The 19,935-nt window shown below is 48.2% G+C and overlaps 1 protein-coding gene across 1 annotated transcript in view; it reads left to right on the plus strand.

The window, feature by feature from the left end:
- LOC144725103 (collagen alpha-1(XII) chain-like) overlaps positions 1–19,935 on the plus strand; it is a 319,564-nt gene that overhangs the window by 84,394 nt on the left and 215,235 nt on the right. Inside the window, 2 exon segments of the mRNA XM_078604576.1 lie at positions 1,681–1,783; positions 2,181–2,336. Coding sequence (XP_078460702.1) covers positions 1,681–1,783; positions 2,181–2,336 — 259 coding nt within the window.

The following is a 19,935-nucleotide window of genomic DNA, read 5'->3' on the forward strand; positions in this document are numbered from 1 at the left end:
GTAATTTACCGCTAGAGCCGCCGCAGTAAATCACGTGGCACCCCCCAGGCCCTCCAGGCTGGCCGTGGCTGAGACGGCGGTGGAATAGTTGCGGTGGAGCTCCCTCCCCCCCCCCCACAGGTTGAGCCGAGCGTGGCCTTGACACGTCGTCTGACCGCCCCCCTCCCCTGCCCACCCGTGATCTCTCGTTCACGCTCAGCGAGGACGCCCCGCGGTGTCAAGTGCAACTCTCACCCCCCCCACCTCTTGTTATTCACCCCCATCTCTGTGGCCTCTCCCTGTTCGTGTGCTGTGAAGTAGCAGAAGAAGACGGAGAAGCAGAAGGGACCATTGCTCAAAACGTTGCCTTGTCGTGTTTCTTCGAAGGGCGCACGCCGCACAGTGTTGTTGGCCAACGTGTTCAGTTTTTTGTTTGCTTCAGTGCCACATGGCCCAACCCAACCTGTGCTTTTTTCACGCTTGCTTACGTGATGTGTACACGCGCGGCCCATCCAGTCAATCTACTGCTGGATGAGGGCCTCCCCACGCCACTTGGTCTGCGGCGGGGGGTTATTTGACCATACTTCACCACGTTGCTCAATGGGGGTTGACGAAAGCGGGGAGCATAGGCATTGCAGCACGGTACAGTACAACAATGAATTTTGCTGCACATCGTCTGCTGACAACATAGCCCCACAGCAGCCCCCTGACACTTGTTTTCAGAGTGATGGTCGCCCATCCAAGCGTTAACCAGGCGCAAGCTCTGCTTAGCTTCCGAGATCAGGCGAGAGCGGGTGCATTGTGGGCTGTGCTGCACACACGACAACGCAAGGCAAAGGCGCAGCCCTGCAATGGCTCGCTCTCGCCGCATCTGAAGGAAGGGCCTCCAATCGAGGGAGCTCTAGAGAGCCCCCTCTGAAGGTGTTTGGTCTACTCCTCCACTCTGGTTTGTACGCCTTGGGCAGTACCCACGCTTTACTCCACCACGTGTCCAACCGATGCCCGATGCTGCGCCACTAAATGGAGTGATTAGCTCACGTGCCATGCTACAAACCTGGTGACCTGACTTTGATTCCCAGCCACGGCCAATGTCAGTGGTGAGTGATATCTTAAATGGCCCTGGGCTCCCCCTCCACCATCCTGCATCTATTAGTGTGGTGAAGTATGGTGAAACAACCCCATGACTGACATGGATTTACAAATGTCATAATATACCTAGTGCATAGTATCGGTCGCGAAAGCCTCCGTGTTCAACATTTCGAGTGCATCACAGAGAGGTCCTTGTCAGAGATGGGTGCTCAGCACTAAAGCCCTCCACAGGCGGTAACTAATTAGGCGATTAACCCTGTGAATATGTCGCACTGATAGACAAATCTCATTCATGAGGGAGACCTGGGGTGAAGTCAGTGACGGAGGCGTGGGCAACACAGGCAGTGTAGAATAGATATGCGAATTGCAACTGCGTGGGCGTTTGCTGTTGCGCTGCACTGCTCTCCGACGTGTTGTCTGGATGCGCCGCGTGCCGTGTGGGCGGCGCGACGTCCGACATTCCGCGCTACGTGCCGGCGGCTTCTTCAGGAACGCGAGAAGCTCCCCAGCACCTGGGAGACGAAACGTCGGACGTCGTGCCGCACAACACGCGGTTTTACTTTGTCCTCCACCGCGCCCATTTCCTCTCCTGCCCCTGACCCCCGCTTACAGGTCATGATCCTCATCACGGACGGGAAGTCGTCGGACGAGTTTCGGGAGCCAGCCAAGCAGCTCCGTGACTCCAGCGTGGAAATCTTTGCCGTCGGAGTCAAAGGTGGGTGTACGCTCGTCAGAGGGAAATTTGGACACGGGCCATCTACTCACTCGCGATGTTGTTTGTTCAGTCTCGTCAACGACAGAAGACAGGTCGTGTTGTTTATAAATTGATTCAAATATTGAACCTTGCTGATACCTTGAGCTTGAAACTCTCATATGCAAGGGTGTCAAGAAAGTATCGATTGACACAAGCACGGCAAACTATGAGCGGAACTCCACAGCAGATCAGTCGGTGTGTGTGAACAGTCACGGAACGCGACCATTACCGCTCGATTCAACTTTAGAAAGGGTGGGGGGCCGAGCCTTCACCAGGGGGCACAGGTCCAGTCTCCCTCCTCCCACCCGCCCCGACTCCACGGGGCTGACCGTCGTTCCCCCGCGCGCCCCCCATTCAGACGCCGTGCAGGCCGAGCTGGAGGCCATCGCCACGCCGCCCGGGGACACGCACGTCTTCACGGTGGAGGACTTTGACGCGTTTGAGCGGATCGCCGCCGAGCTCTCGCAGTCCATCTGCCTGCGCATCGAGCAGGAGATCGAGGAGCGGCGGCGACGTGAGTCCCCGTGCCCACCGCTCACTCACTCACTCACTGACTCACATACTGACTCACTCACATACTCACTCACACACTCACACACACTCACTCACACTCACTCACACACTCACTCACATACTCACACACTCGCTCACACAGTCACTCACACAAAGATCCCCCATATAGCCTTAACAGACTGTTGGGGCAAATGCTGTTAGCGAGCACTCACACAGTCACACTCACACACTCACTCACACACTGACTCACTCACACACTGACTCACTCACACACTGACTCACTCACACAGTCACTCACACACTCACTCACACACTGACTCACTCACACAGACACTCACACAGTCACACTCACACACTCACTCACACACTGACTCACACAGTCACTCACACAGTCACTCGCACACTCACTCACATACTCAGTCACTCACACGCGGGCCCTCACTTTTCACATGAAATAGAAGATTCCCCATGTAGCCTTTAACAGACTGTTGGTGAGCATCTATGAAGGCCGGTAAAACACACGAGGGGGTGGGTGGCCACTGCCTTGCCCGGCCACCTTTGTCTGCCCAGTACTGATGTTTACACACCGCACCAGGTACTCATGTGAGGCTGAGTCGACCTAGGGGAGGTCCAGGACCGGTTCAGATAAGTGTCACCGGTGTTGGTGGCCGTCAGCTGGAATCGACCTCGGGTCGCCGGGTTCATAGCGCAGCGTAGCGCTAACCGCCACACTACCACTCCCCACCTTCCACATGTACCTGCGCGTACACATGTTGCCCTTCTCTCGTTCCACTGCTGGATGATGACTTGGGTTGTTGCATGTGTCCTGTTTCTGTCCCGGGTTGACCTGCTGCCTTCTGCCGTAAGTTTTATGAGAGAAGACCACTTCTGGCGCGAATGATGGCTTCCTTACGGGTAGAACTCAACGGGCCTGAGGCTTCTAAAGCAAGATAATTGTCTGCCTTGCATGGGACAAGGGTCACCACCTGTCCTGATTTGGCCCAGGCAGTTTGGGAATTGGCATTTGTATGGCAGGAATGTATTTGTACCAAAAGATCTGGTGGTGATATTGCGTTGAACTGTAAACTGCACAGTTTTGACAAACGTAGGCTGACTGATAAATGTGTCCTGGTTTTGTCTATAGTGGATCAGGTGGCAACTCCCATGACGACAGCCTCCTCACACTGAGGGTATATTCCTTAGTCGGAAGAATTCTGGAACGGTCTTCTGGAACTATCTTCGTTACACGCCTACAGATGTTGCACTGTTCACAGTTGTCTGCAAATGCTATTATTTTCATTCAGTAACTTGGCCAGTGGAAGCGCATCGCTTTTGTCAATCCACTGCTGGATGAGAGCCTCTATCTAACCAGCGGGTCATTAGGGTTATTTGACCATACTTCATAGATGTGGCAGTATAGTACAGTACAACAGCGCAGTTTGCTGCACTGTCCTTTGCGGCCCACAACATAGCCCCATAGCAGCCTATAACACCTGTTTGAAGCATAGTCGTCGCCCATCCAAGCACTAACCGGGCTCAACCTCGCTTAGCTTTCAAGGTCGGACTTGTACTCGATTTGCACCACTTTAGTGCTCATCAGAAAGCAACCGGCGTTTATTCATTTGCCAAGGAGTATCAGTCTTTCAGTGTAAGTCAGCACAAACTCCCTGAGTCCCAATGAAATAACCAATAAGAGGATAGATACAGTACTGACGGTCATTCTCTTCAATGGAGGGGCGCTTTGTACAAATTGTGCATGCGTAGCTGATGTTCAAGTTCGAAAATTTTTACTTTATTTTTCGCTGATTGACAAACTTTGTGCACGCGGGGTTGCTCTCGGTGACTATTGGGTGGCGCGCTCAGAGGAGGAGAGGATTCATTTTGTCTATTGAAGAGACGCGTCTCGTCCCGTCGGTCTGCGTAGCGTAGTCTCGCCTCACGCTCGCCCCCCTCCCCATGCTCCCGCGGGGCGGTGACTTTAAGCTTCGGTCTACTCTGTGGGGTTTTATCCCTGGATAATTGTTTTCTTCCTGTGATCATAAATAAAATAAAACAAGCTGCCCAAGCCATGCCTGTAAGTGGGCTTTGGCAATACAATTAAAGGTACGATGCGAGCATGAAGAGCGCAGCATGCGGTCGGCTGGCTCACGGCAGCGCAGTTCCCAGAGCCCACTGCTAGCCACAGACGGGAGGCCAAGATTGGAAACCCTTTGCGGTTTCTTGGTCATGAAACTCAGACGCTTGAGAAGGAAAGCGGCGGTTCCTCTCGTAGCAGAGACGTGCGCTGTTTGCCAGACGTCTGTCCTGTGGGAGAGCCACGTTTGGCCACGTGCGTGAGAAGGCATTAGCGGAGTTGCTCATTTGGACACAGCACCCAACCTTGTGCACATGGGAACCTGTGCATTGTCACAGAGGACAGAAGGCAGATAATAATCATAATAACAACAACAATCATGCATGTGTTTATATTGTGCAAATTGCACCTTGAAAAGCACAGTCTTCACTTGTGACCCCACTTTGGGCGTAGGGGAAGATGGGCACTCATCGTCATCGTCGCGATCCTTGGGCAAATAGCCCATAGGTGTCCACTGCACAGTACGTCATTTGTGTCCGCTGTCGTCTGCCATGTGCCAGTATGGTCAAGTAGTACACATCGTTCTGGCACCAATCTCTCATGTCGTTGTCCAGCCATTCTCTGTGAGGTCTTCTTCTCTTTCCGGTTCATTCCATTTTGTTGTCCATTCTACATATGTGTAAAATTATTGCCAGTTTCCTTCTCATCACTGCCTGCATCACATCTACTTCTACAGTGCAACCTTTTTTTTGCGTCTACATTGGACACTCTGGGCACTCACAGTGAAACATATTCTTGGTTCTTTCGGTAAAGTCACGTGTATTAAAAGCTTTTATTATTTTCAATTTTAAGTCAAAATTTCACAGTGAAACAATTTGTGGGAGTGCCTGCGATTTCCAGGCTAATTCTGTTGCCACAGGGAGAGAAGAGGGCTTTCTGTCTCCACAGAGCCGAGTGTGGGGGCTGGACAGTTGTGCTGGGGGGAAGCTGGCAGAGGTTAACTTCTGTTACGCCTGCGTAAAGATTCACTTTATAAAATTCTGACATGTGCCCAGACAACAGCCCTGTCACGAACGGCCCTTCAGTGCACCATCATCTTCGTCACCATGAGCCACAATTAAGGCCTCGCCAAACCATTGCCATCTCTCACGGTCCTCAGATGTAATAATCCATTTGGCGCCTGCAGACAGGCGGTCGATTCCATGACTCGATCTCCACGGCGGACGTCCTCTACAGGGACCGCCCCCTCATATCGCCGCCACTCCGTAGTTAGCCTTAACCTGCTGGCTGACATGCCTTCGAGCGACGTCTACTTCCCAAGCCCACGCACTTGTTTCCAACAGTCGATGCGATCATGTATTTCTCACGTGCATTTCTTCACTAATTCATGCGTTCCTCTTTCTGTCTCAATGAATTCGCCGTAATGATTTTACTACGCTCCTCCAGTGGAAAGCTTTTCCACGAGACAATTGGACTGGGCTGTAAGCAGCTGTGCTGGAGCATGCTGCCAGGGCCCGGCCAAACGCTATTAAAACGGCGCGTCCCTTTGAAGTGAGGCCCCGGGTTTTCTGTGGACGAGGGCGTGTTTCATTCTTTCCGGCTGTGCACTTTGATGCTTGTACGAAGAGGACAAAGCTACGCCGAGAATGCAAGGGAGGAAAATGTGAAGTATTCATTGTTTACCGCTCGCCTATACCTATCGCGATAGCTGCCAACTGGCCATTCAGATCTAATCATCCACTCTGGCAATTTGTTACTCTGTGCGCCAAATTACAACAACGTGACAGAAAATGTAACGTGAAGAATGTATTCTCAACTTCTTTTTTTGGAATGAAGGAAAATATTGCAAAGTAAAAAAACGATGATCCCCGGATTTGCGAGCTGCCACTGCCCTTTGACGGTTAATGTAAAAAAAAATGTCACGAAGTTCGAGAAAAAAGGGTATGGCCACGTGTGTAGGTGTCAAGGTCTAATTTTACCCAACTTGATAATTAGAGTAATACCTTGGTTAACGAAGCCTCTGGGAACGGAGCTCCCTCATAACGAAGTCAGCCGTGGAGGGCCTTTTCACCACCATATTTTTGCTATTTTTTTACAAAATGAAAAAAAATATATCTTCAGAAATCACGCCAAGGGATGCAGACAAAGAGTAAAGTTTTAAATGATGCACGTGCCCTGTAAACGTGACCGAGTGGAGTTTGTTTACCGTACATTATCGGTAGGCCATCAGCGAAGAGCTTCGTGAGTCTCCCTCGCATCGCCTAATCAGCGGCGTGCTTTCCCAATCTTCAATCTCCTGCCCACCATTGCTCGAGCTCCTTGTGTTGGTAGCATTTGATTAGCAACCCTGCTGATCGGAGGTGCGGGCGAAGGACAACAAACTAAACACAAAAAGCAGTTCTATCTGCAGATCTTAAGGAGGGTAGAGGCAGGAGAGATGAAAAGTGAAGTGGTGCGTACATTAGGGTTAGCGTAGTTCACCTTAAAGACCATTTTAAGCCAAGCAGACAAAGTAAAGGCTTATATGCAGCAATCTAGTTACCGTAATGCTACTAAAACTAACTAAACTCTTTTTTTATTTTTCCAGCTAAGGCCCGTTGAGCAATATAGCTCATTTTCAGAAGCGACCTGGTCACAAATGATAGCCCAATGATGTGGCTTATCACGTGGAAATTTATAGCAGCCAAATACTCTATACGCATGTCTCATAATATGGAGGGAAAAAAACTGCAGGACCCGGAGAAAAATACACACGACCACGGGGAGAAAATACAAACTCTAAACGTAGAGGCGTCAGGGTCGAGATCGAACCCACGACCTCCTGTATACCAGGAGAGTTAGTTCTTGAGTAAATCCACTTAGTAACATTGCCTCCTCCTATGAACGTACTGCAGACGATACTCAACTGTCAATATTATGTCTTCTTCGTGATAGTTTTATGCGATAAGAATGGCACAAGTATATATATTAGGAGCTTAAGTCATTATCAGAGAGGCAGTTTTAATCAATATGTGGCTAAAACATATCTTAACCACTACACCACCTTGCCACCAATTTGACCCATGATCTTGCCACCAATTTGACCCGTAAATCGGCTAACACCTTCTCCCCATGACCATTGGAATGAGGCCTCAGATCCGAATGCAAGGGAGAGAAAAAATAAGCGTTACACTCTCATTTCCATACTCTTTGGTTCTTTCGATAAAAAAAAACGACCCGCGTTTCAAGATGTCAATAAAGCAAAGTCTGCACACGCCATGGCAGAGTGCTAGCGGCACACGGGCCCCGATGCAAGGAATGAGATGCGGGGCTTAGATCGCGTAAATATAAATGTGTCGTTAAACCTGCCACCACCCGACACGGCCAATTAGTAAGGTTCGTCACGTAAAACAAAACGTGCAATTAGTTACTAGTTTAGCACACCGGTGTTTGGGAGAGTAAACCCACAGCATCTACAATTCGAGTGCTGTCACTCAATCTTCGTAGCCTGGCGCCCGAGCGGGCCCCGGTGCGGTCGCGCTGCCTGCACGCACGCTGGCTACGCCACTGCGGTACGAGCTCACTTTGGGCGGATGAGCGAAATAGCAGCGCACGGCGTGCGTAGGTCTAGGGCTGTTCTTCAGCAGTGCGGGGAGGAAGAGGGTGGCAGCGTGGCACAGTGGGAGTGCTTGTGCCTCACGGCAAGAAGGACCTGAGTTTGATTACTGACTCAGTGTGGAGTTGTATGATCTCCCCCCTGCATGGGGTTCCTCCAGGTTTGCCAATTTTCTACTATAGCTACAAAATATATACAGTGCCATTGGTGTTGGGCAAATATCCCAATGTAGGATTTTCCTGAAAACAAGTCTTCATACCCAGTGTGGCTTTCCTGGGTAAATAAATAACTATTATTATTGTTATTATATTCTTTGGGTCTTTCGGTAAAGTAACGTAGATAGAAAATATGTAAAAAATCACCACGTTTCGATCGCAACACAAGCAATCCTCTTCAGGTGAAAAAACACAGCAGGCGAACTGCTGAGGCAGCAGAAGCCATTGTATTGCTAGAGATTAGAGATTTGCATGTCAATGTGAGATGGCTCCCGCAGCAGCGGCTGTGTTAATGAGACACATTCAGCCGATTAAACAATGAGAGCCACCGCCACATTGAAGAAAATGGAAGCAGCGGCTATGTTAGTGAGACATTTAGCCTGTTAATGTAAAGACATTTAACAGGGTAATGTAACTCACAGAGTCGTAAATAACTCTTAACATCGGCAGGTAGAATGGAAGCATCACAGCCAGTTATGAGCCCTGTGGTGTAGCGTTTTGATGAGGGAATTTTTCTGGGCTGGATGGTGGTGGGAGTCAGGTTTTAGATAGGCATCCGTGTGGGTGGCTTTCCTGTAGACAGAGTGTCCCAATGAACCATCAGGTCTTTTTTCGATTAAAACATCCAAGAATGGTAACTTGCCATCCTTTTCCACCTCCATGGTGAATTTGATGGCTGGGTGTATGGAATTGATGTGGTTGAGGAATTGGTTCAGAGCTGGCAGGCCATGTGGCCAGATGACTAACATGTCATCTATGTATCTCTTCCACAAGGAAGGACGTAGGATGGATGCCTGGATGGCATCTGTCTAAAATAAAATGTCTATGAAAACATTGGCTACCACTGGAGATAAGGGAGAACCCATTGGGGTACCTTCAACTTGTTTGTAGAATGTACCATTCCAGGTGAAGTAAGTGTTGGTGAGGCAGTGTCTCACCAGGGCCGGTACCTCAGCATTCAGTCCTTGTTGGACCAAATTTTCAATGATTGCAATGGTGTCAGGCACAGTAATTTTGGTAAACAAAGAAGCTACATCGAAACTGACAAGCAAATCACCTGGAGATAGTGAGATGTCTTTAATTAGAGATACCAAGTGAGCTGAATTAAGTACAGCTGAGGTGGTCTTTTCAGTGAATGTGTGGGCTTATGTGACGCAGGAGAAGTTGATGGAGGCAACACGTATTTATTACAAATAAATTAAATACAGCAGAGTAACGACTCTAACACTCGAAGAGGTATCGGCCTCTTCACCCGGTCTATTTAGAGGAAGTGTTCCCCAGCTAACGCTCCCTGTTAACTCCTTACTTCCCTCTATCCTAGACCTTCCTCAATGTAGGCTAGCTAAGCTGGCCCAGCTTCGGCGCAGGTTCCGACCCTCAGCCACACGAGTCTGGCCCTTACAAGGACATCAGACCTCGCTTGCTTTGAGGTCGCACCACTGGCTTGCCCTGCTCGGCCCTTACAAGTCAGGGAAGTTCCAGGTCTAGCTAGCTGGCCTTCAGTCTTCACTGGTTCTTCATCTTGACCTGTACCCGACAACTGCCTTGAGCTCTCTCGCTCTCCGCCTTATATACCAACATGCCTTCGAGGGGCGGGGCTGTGTGGGATCCCAGCATCCCCTCCACACAGCCCCCCAGGGTGGTAACCGTTTGCGGACGTGGATGTAGACACCCCAGTGTAACTGCCCGTTTCCCCCCCCCCCCCCCCCCACGTAACACCTCTACAAATGGAAGCAAGGTCTCAGACAGAAATCGGGCCAGTTTGTAGGGGGGTGAGTCAATGGTGGAGACGATAGGACGGAGTGGTGTACCTTCTCTATGGATTTTTGGTAGGCCATAGAATCTGGGTGGTCTAGCAGCAGAGGCTTTTAGAGAGAGCCGCTTGGTTGGTTTGATTAAAGATGTCGAATCAGTGATGATATTGTTTGTTTTCATAACCAGGAGGTTGGTAAGATCTCTATTGATTTTGGTATATCTGCCATCATTAAGTAGGTCCTGAATTGTATTACTGTATGTGGTTTTATCCATGATGACAGTGGCATTGCCCTTGTCGGATGAGAGGATGACTATGTCATCTCTCTTTTTCAGTTGAGCAAGCTCAAAGCGTTCATCCTTGCTGATGTTGCTAATGGTTTCTTCGCGTTTTTTAGGATTGCAGCAATTTCCGATCTCGCCACGTCTAAAGGAATGTGTTCCAAACCTTTAAGGGCTACGTCGACCTGGGCAATGATATCATCAACTGGCATGTGTTTAGGGGTGACTGCGAAATTCAACCCTTTAGCTAGTACCGATTTTAGGTTGTCGGAAATTGGGCTGTTACTCTGATTGATAACAATCTTATCAACGTCTAACTTTTTAACGTGTGGCTCTGGCTTCTTCTTAGACAGGAGGCTGAACTTGGAAATCAGGTTCTCTTTGCATTTAGCTGACATCGAGGCGGCTGAAGAGGCTGTCATGTTATCTACATGGTCCCAATCAGATGTAGACATTTTTTCTGTTAATTGTAAGAGAGTCTTGTCTAAATTATCTACGTGACTTTAACGAAAGACCCAAAGAGAATGAATCCTTGCAGTCACGAAAGCTTTAAGTTATTATTGTTATTATTATCTATTTAGGTGCCATGATGAGCATAAGGTGACGGATGGAAGGCACGTGATGTGTGAGAGATGAGCACGAGAGAGAGTGCCCTGTGTGGAGCGAGATGAGCATCGTTGAAAATAAACAAGTTCACATCCCATCAGCAACACGACCTTCTGGGGGTGATTCATTTCAACAGCATTGGTTCAGGAAAAACAAACACGTGATCGGTTTTGACATTCAGTATCTCATCAGCAGACTTGAGTCAATGCTGGTGAAGTGCCTGATGTCTATTGGCAACGACCGTGTCTGTTAGATATGGCTCCGAGGTAAACACAAACCTGTATTGGAGTTCATATTCTTGGTTCTTTCGGTAAAGTCACGTAGAAGGGAAATAATAAAATAATAAAAATAAAACATAATTAAATACTATTTTCACGACGTTTTGGCCACAACGCAAGCAGCCGTCCTCAGGTGAAGAAACAGAGCTGTCAGAAAGACAGCGTACTGTATTGGAGTTGTTAGTATTCTGATCTTCGGGGAGATTCATGTGATGTATGCCATGGTGTAGGGAAGCGGGTGGGAGTGTTTGGGCTCTGTTTTCCGATTCCGCTGCGATGATTCACAGCGTGGGAAAGCATATGGGTACTCGACGTCCAAATAAGGCTGCTTATACAACATTGATAGTTAAAAGTATTCTGGAATTGTTTAAGTTCCGTGATCGTTTTTTTTCCCGTCGTTTAATGATGCCGGGTATTTATGGGTGTGCTCCCTGAGTAACTCCACACGCACAGATTGTGCTGCGCACATCACCAGCGTGCAGGGTGACATTTTGGTCGGATTTAATAACTCCGGTGACCGACACAATCCGCTGATTAATAAAACTGATTTACATTTTCTGGTGTTGGTCGTGAGCGGGAATCGGGTTCATAGCACAGTGCGCAAACCGCTACACCACCGCTCTCCCACATAAACACTAAGAGACACAGATCCTCCATATAGCCTTAACAGGCTGTTGGGGCAATTTCTGTTAGCGGGCACCTATGAAGGCCAAACTCGGGTCACCTGGTTCGTAGTGCAGCGCACTAACTGCTCCACTGCCACTCCCCACACGTAAACACACAGATACATAGTCACAGACACACGCACATACATAAATACACACGTACATACACTCTAGAAAATATCGCAGGACTGCTGCTTGGATTTAAGCTCTGAGCCAGTGATGCGGCACCTCCGATGAGTACGGTTGGCTATGTATGGCGCGAAATAAGTTCAACATGCATACATAGTCCGTTGTTATGATTGCGGAGAGATGGGTGTAGTTTCTGAAATTTGAAGAAGTTCCTGGAGACACTGTTTCATCTGATCCTCATCTGTTAATTATACAGAATTAGCGTTGGGGAGGGCGGGGGGGTCAGCATACCTGTAACTTCCTCTACACAATCCCCGTCGTATTCAGAGAAAAAATACCCAGTGGTGCACTAAGCCTTGGTTAAAGCCGTGATAATTAAATTATATTTGTTTATTCGCTTTCCTTCAGGTCCCTGCAAAAACATCACCTTGCCGCCTTTGGAATTTGTTCTTGGCGTTAGCGAGCTCGGCAAGTTTTGTGCTACAGTTTTTTGACTTTGTAGGGGCTTGTTTTGCATTACCCCGGTTGACGGGGGCCCGATATTGTAGATGTGGGGGACTCCCAGAGCCAGACTTTGCTGGAGTGGACATTGGTGACTATACCGTCCTGAAGAGTCCTAAACGAAGAGCAAGACCATTCCACAGCTATATGTCTGTCTCACAGCTGCCCGTCAGTCGGTCACGTTTGCTGAAATGTATTTGATGGTGATCGAAGACAATAGGACCACGTTTTGCAGTTCTTCGGAAGCCAGTAATGTTTTATTTTACATTATGCACAAACGCCGAGTGCTTCGTGTACACGTTTCTGCTTGTGGTTTGAATGCTTGGGGGATGTTGCTGTAGCCGGTCTGGTCGTGGTGCCTTTTGAGATTATTTCGCTTATTTTGCTGCTATAAATGTCCAAATGATGAGACACTTTGTTGAAATATCATTTGTGGCCAGATCACTTCTGATAAACTTCTGTTAAACAAGTTAATACCTACGTGGGCTTTGTCACCAGTTATAGCCAACATGTTCATGGAAAAGTTTGAATCAGACGCCATCCAGACATCCACCCTGCGTCCTTCCCTGTGGAAGAGGTATGTGGATGACACTTTCGTCATCTGGCCACATGGCCTCCCAGCATTGAACCACTTCTTGGACCACATCAATTCTAGACACCCATCCATCAGATTCACCATGGAAGTGGAGAAAGACGGTAAACTACCATTCTTGGATATTCTGTTTGAGAGGAGGCCTGACGGATCCTTGGGACATTCTGTCTACAGGAAAGCCACCCACACAGATTCCTACTTGAAACCGGATTCCCACCACCACCCATCTCAAAAGAATTCTCTCATCAAAACGCTATACCACAGAGCCCATGGCATTTCTGACAAACACCACCTGACCGGTGAATTAAGACATGTACATCGGGCCCTCAGGATGAACGGATACTCTGACCGTACTATCCGCCAAGCTGTCTCTCCCACCACACAGAAACAGCCACATGAAACTCCGACCAAAACCATCACGTTACCATACATAGCAGGCGTGACCAAAAAGATCTCCAAAATTCTAAACAAACATAAGATCCAAGTCCGATTCAGTACAGTGCATAAAATCCGTGATCTGATTCCATCTGTGAAGGATGTCGTTCCTGACTTACAGTATCCTGGAGTCTACAAATTGAGTTGCATTTGTGGTGATTGCTACATTGGAGAAACGAAACGTCATGTTTCTGATCGTGTCCGCGAGCACAAGTCAGATCTGAAACACGGCAGAACTGATTCTTTTGCCGTTGCCGATCATTGCTACAACTCGGTGGGCTCTCATGAAATTGTCTTTTCCGAGACCAAGGTTCTCTGCAAACCTCCCGGCTACCATCAAAGGTTTGTACACGAAGCCATACAAATATACAAACACAGACATAATTTCAACCGTGATGATGGGTACAAACTTAGTAATCATTGGAAAGATGTTATCAACCACGCAAAAAAGACTTAATTTACACTTTTTTGGACCATCTTATCTGACAGGCACTATTTTACTTTACTTTACCGAGTGTTAACATCCCCAGTTATTTTTTAACAGTACTCTCTTCATTGTTCAGCCAGCATTGGTATAAACATGGGCATTTTCGTTCTTTTGTCTATCATGTGTATCAGACCTCCCCTCCCCCTCTCTGTCCATTGTGTTGGCGTGTGCAGCAGCAACCGCGTCCAAGCCGTCGTCCATTTTTTTGGCCCCGCCCCCCCCCCCCGATGCGTTGTACTTAGCACTCCGTGCTGTCTTTGAGCCCCGCCCCCCTCCCTCCCGTTACGTTCCATTCATTGGCTACCACATTCTGATGAGCTCCCCCCCCCCCTCTCCTCCCCCCTTCAACTTGCTTATAAGGGATTACATCTTGAATCATTGCCTCACTTGATGCAGCTAATTCGGCTGTGACGGTCCCACCTCATGACGGAGACTTGTGTTGCCTCCGAAACGTCGTGATTTTTGTTTTATTTTATTTTATTTTCATTAATTTTGATGTTTTACCTCCGTGACTTTACCGAAAAAACCTAAGAATATATTTAATTTGCGTGTATATTGAGTGATTTGTTTACCTTTTCTTAGGATTTTTCGGTAAAGTCACGTAGGTAAAAAATAAAAATTAATAAAAGTAAAATAAAATAAAAATCACGACGTTTCGGAGGCAACACAAGCTTCCGTCTTCAGGTGGAACCGTCACAGCCACGACTTACTGTATCAAGTAAATACAGCTGTATCAAGTAAATACTTGATACAGCTGTCGTGGCTGTGACGGTTCCACCTGAAGACGGAAGCTTGTGTTGCCTCCGAAACGTCGTGATTTTTATTTTTATTTTATTTTAATTTTATTAATTTAAATTTTTTACCTACGTGACTTTACCGATAAAACCTATGAATATGAATCCTTGCAGTCACGAAAGCTTCAAATCTAGAATTGTTTACCTTTCTTGTACTTTACACTTGCGTCGTGTTTTTGTCCTGTTTGTTGTTGTAACGCTTTTACCCGCCCCTCCTGGACATCTTTGAAAAAAGCTTGATAGCTCATCGGATTCCTCCAGGATAAAATCACAATTCTGACTCCGATTCTGCAAAGGGGCTGTACTCCCAGTCTCATCAAACGAGCAAGAGTTGAGGTGTTGCATTGTTTTCTTCTAAGAGTGTTACCCGACACCACGGACTCGGTCACAATGCATGTGTCAAGGACGTAAACGTTCTAACAAGAGAGGTAAAGCTGTTGAAGACAACGCGCTTGGTGATGCTTGCTGCATTGGCAGTGGTGCACAAACGCGCGTTTTCCAAAACGCTCAACTCGTGATGGCGTAGCCGGAATGGAATCGCCGTGCGGCTACAATGCTTTGCTTGTGCATGCCGGCAGCTACAAAGATCGACTGGGCCACATTTCGCAAAGTCCCGGGGCTGCTTCTTGGGTTACCTTCATGGCCGCTTTAGCCACCCCGAACGCGTTTGTGGAGACGATTTAACGTCGACACTGCTTTCACGTGGGTATCTTGCATCGGCAGATCTGGTTTGAGTGCAATGGCTCTTGAACTTGGTTAACGGTATCCCAGAACATCGTCGTAACGATGATAACAGACAAAGGACCATCAAATAAAGCGCTTTGGGTAAGATGAGGTGTTGTGTGACTTTACGCAGATATTATTACCCCTGCTCTTTGCTATTAGAGCAGCAGCAGCAGCGGAAACATGCTTCTCTGCGATCCATTCAGTTGTCTACATCCATGCCACCATCCACAAGTCACTCAGTTAAACTTAATAATTCACAATTCCCCTTAGGGTCACAGAATGTGATGCCAAGTGCCCGGCCCCTGCCACCTTGCTTCCCCTACCCACAAGCCTCACAGCAATCTCCGCATCTCGGAGCGAGCTACAGACGGAGTTTTTTTTTATCTAGAGCTAAAGTTAACCTTTTTTTATGATATATTCGATGCACTTAGAGCCTCCAGACAAGCAACAAAGTGCGATTCATGAATTTGTGTCCATCAAACCAACCCGGTTGGATCATTGATAAACCGTCTATGGCGGGCACAGGCTCCCCCCCCTGTGCAAGGCAGTGACGGTGCTCAAAATCATCAGCTGTTCACATGGCTCCTCTAGCAGACGACGCTGCTGGGCGAGGCATCGTCCGCACTGCACCGCAGATGCAACGCGTGTTCTCTGCCATCGATAGCCATCATGATCATAAAATCTGTCCTCCCATAATGACTGGGAGTCACATGACATCACCGCACTGGGGGTGTGCATGCAGCCTTGTTCAGACCACCAACTTCAAAGTAAAAATTCTGACCATTTTGCATTTCGATAACAGGAGAACAATGAAACAAGTGTATCATGGTTTCTTCCTTGTTAAGGATCATCAGTGCAGTTGAGCCATAATTGCATCTCAGGGGCTGCATGTGGACCAGCCCTTCCTGATCGCTGTGGGGACAAAATAAACAAGCAGACAATTTGCCTCCACATAAAAAATGTATTATTTATTCTTTACACATCTTATCAGGCACATGGCCTTCTAGAAGCGATGTTGTTTTTATCAGTAACATAAGTTTAATACGAGAAAACTCTACAGCGGTTTTGACATTCATTGTGTCATCAGCAAAGTCAGGCTTGGCACTGCCTCAGGGCGACAGTAAACGCTGTTCGTGGTGAGCGAAGTGCTGTCGCGGGCAGGCGAGGTCACTACTGTGGTCTCTGGCTAATCTGAAGACCGCATGTTTAAGGGCGTCAGTCCTGGCATATTTGTGGTGAGGAAAGTGTGGGCCTAAAGCAACCATGACACTTTCCTAATTATACATGATTGAAGTGTTCTGTGATTGTTTAGTTTGAGAAAGTAATTAAATGCACGTGAGTAGAATGTTGGAAAAAAAACAATCTATGAACTTTGTAATATTGCAAAACTAAAAAAATCCTTATCACAGGTAACAAATTAATAATCTTGATCACATTCAACACCATGTTAATATAACGCCAAACGGTTAGAGAGTTGTTGAATGCGCTGACTTCCGTTGACTCTGCTCAACGGTGGAGTCGAGGCTTCACAACTGTGCAGTGGCAGACTGAGACACGTAGAGCGGGGAGTTGGAGCGATGAAATCAGTTCGTGCATGGGTGCTGGGTAGACTTCTGTATCACCTCGCAGGATCATGACAAACGGTGACTGCTTGGTGGATGCTTTCATCCAGCAGTCGATAGATGATGACTGGTGATGATGAACTGATACTTGAACTCTATCCATATCTAGGGCTGAAGAGGGACACGTTGACTTGATCAACAAACTCAGGCCAGCCCTGTCCAATTCTGTGCGCCGCATAACGAAACCCAACCCTCCTCATTTGCTTGCTTCTCTTGGATATTCCTCACCTGGTGTTTGTGGAATAAGAGGTTGAGCTTATTTTTTCTTCGTTTCACATGAAGCGTGAAAATTCAACCATGCTGAAAGAGGCTAGAGGCTCAATGATACCCTAATGTTTGTTATCGCAGATACTGTGTCACGGGGATTTTAGTGGGCAATTGCTGATGAATTTAACTTGGCTCCGGCAGCGGCACGTTCCGGACTCCTTAACCGCGCTGGCGCAGTGGCGTTAAGCACCGCCAATTGATCCTTTTTTTTGTTTCGTGCCTCCCTGTGAAAAAAAGAAAGCCGCATATTTCACGGTAGCTATCGCTGCCGAAGCGGCCTCCACTTAGTGGTCGGCCATCGCAAGTGTGTGGGCTGTGCGGGCACTGCCCCCCCCCCCCATTCTCCTTCACAATGTGTTCTAGCACTCAGCGGTCGCTTCTACTTTTATAAATGTTATTCTGGTGATGGATGGAGCGCTGTGCTGTCAGTGAGCTTGACCACCTTGGGCTGTCACGGGAGTGTGTAATTTTTCCTCTAAGGTGAAGCTTAAGGCCGAGAGGAATTTCAGGAATGCACGCTTTTCATCGCTGGCCACTTCATCTGTCACCGCGTCATTTCGGTTGTTTTTACATTCCGGCAAATTAAGCTTTTTTTATGAGCGGCGATGATGAACGCGGGCTGTGATTTCGGTCGTAAGCGCGCAATTACGCAACACCGCGGATGATTTCTACTCCTAATGGGTCATGAATATGGCCCTTCATGCACGCGCGTCGGGCTGCCGGGTGCCCACCTTCCTGCTGCATGCCTGTGTGGCCTGGCCGTTGTGTTCCCATTGAGTCTAGGTGGTGGCCACAGCAGCGCGTGCTCTTCTGCAGGTGCCTTCTACGAGCACGTGGCTAATTCATTGCTACGTGTGGCTAGGGTAAAGGTAAATGCGCAGCGGACAAAGGGGCCTTCCCGAAACGCAGCTCTAGAGAGTCCCTCTAGAGTCTAGAGCATGTTTCTGGGCGTACTCTTCCACACCGGCCAGGCATCTTGGAAGAGGTGGAAGTAACCACACTTCCACAGCGCCGCATGCGACCTGCCAATCAATAAACTGCAGTCAACCCATTTACACTGCTGGGTGACCAGAAGACGTGAGTGGTGGGGGAGGGGGGATTTAGAACTTGCCACGGTGACTCAACTGCCACACCGGGAGGTTGAACCGGCGATCTCTGGATGAGCAAGTACAGTGTGCTCACCAGTGCACCGTTGTGGCAGTGTCCTATGTGGCTTCATCACCCCTCAAACAGTTCACACACCTCAATATGCATTACATTGACAATTGTAATTGTAACAATATTTACCATTGTAAATGTTGCGAGTTTACGCTCCAACACACCGGTGTGCCGAACTAGTAACTAATTGGCTTGTATTGTTTGCATGAAAATCCTTACTAATTGGCTGTGTGGGTAGTGGCGGATTTAACGACACATTTACATTTACGCGATCTAACCCAAAAACCTCTTTTGGATAATACTGGCCGCGAAAGCCCCGAAGTTAAACTGAATATGCATTGTGTGAGTGGGAGCGACTAGCAGGCAACTGGGCTCCTCCATGTGCGTTGTGCGTCAGTGTGAGATGAGTTTTCTTTCACCGGTCGAGTGGCACAAACTGACGACGTGGCTTTCAAAGTGAAGTTCCTAGCAGCAATGTTATTATTTAGCTTGAGAATCATCAATGATGATAACAATGCTGTTTTCGATATCGCGATGCTGTCTATGCCAGCACATCTCAGCGCTTCGCATCGCATCTCAGCGCTTCACATCGCATCTCATTTCAACACATTCAAAGGGCACCCCCAGTGGCAGCTGTCTCTGTGGGCACAAGGCGACTTGGCACCTGGTCAGCAAACCGGCATTAGTCTGCCAGTAGGTGTCGATTATTGCTGCCGTGTGTGTTATCCCAATTAAGTAATCTTGTCAAAGCCATTGTGCATTCAATCTCGTGGACGCCTTTGTCAAACAACTGGTTCTCGTCTCGTTATGTTCACGTGACACCCCCACCGTGAGGATTGTAGCGGCTTGTCCGGTCAGTGATTGACCTTGATTCCAAGGGTCGAATCGCGCCTGTACGCATCGATGATTTTCAATGAACCTGTGCCGTGTTGTCATCGTCCACGTAAACCCAGCAGCCACTAGAGGGTAGTTCGCGCTCCAGAACGCCACAATGGGAATTGGGTTTGGAATCGAATAGAACGCCTGGGCCATGACCATTCATCACATGACGAAGGAGACGAGTTGCTACCAGCCTGGTAATTTTGTTTTTGTTCCAGCCGAGATCAGAGCTCGTTGATAAAGTTTTGTATCGGACTCGCCTTTGTTCATTTTTGTGTACCATCGCCATCATCGTCATCTTCTTCGTCAACCCGGTGTCTATCCTCTGCTGGCTGAAGTCCTGCCCGCGTCTTTGCAATCCCTCGCAGTCCGGGTTGATGTCTCGCGTGGATCTGATTAGCAGTGTGGTGTGTGTGGTCGGTGCTGTAGAAAGCTCTCCTAATCCAGTTGCAATCGTCACGGTCGTTTGGGTGGCCCCGATGATTCTCATGATTCTCTTGCACGCGCGTGACAGGAGGCTAATGGCACTGTAATTATTGAAAT

The sequence above is a fragment of the Lampetra planeri genome, chromosome 22, assembly GCF_965212315.1.
Source record: "Lampetra planeri chromosome 22, kcLamPlan1.2.h2, whole genome shotgun sequence".
Classification (NCBI taxonomy): domain Eukaryota; kingdom Metazoa; phylum Chordata; class Hyperoartia; order Petromyzontiformes; family Petromyzontidae; genus Lampetra; species Lampetra planeri.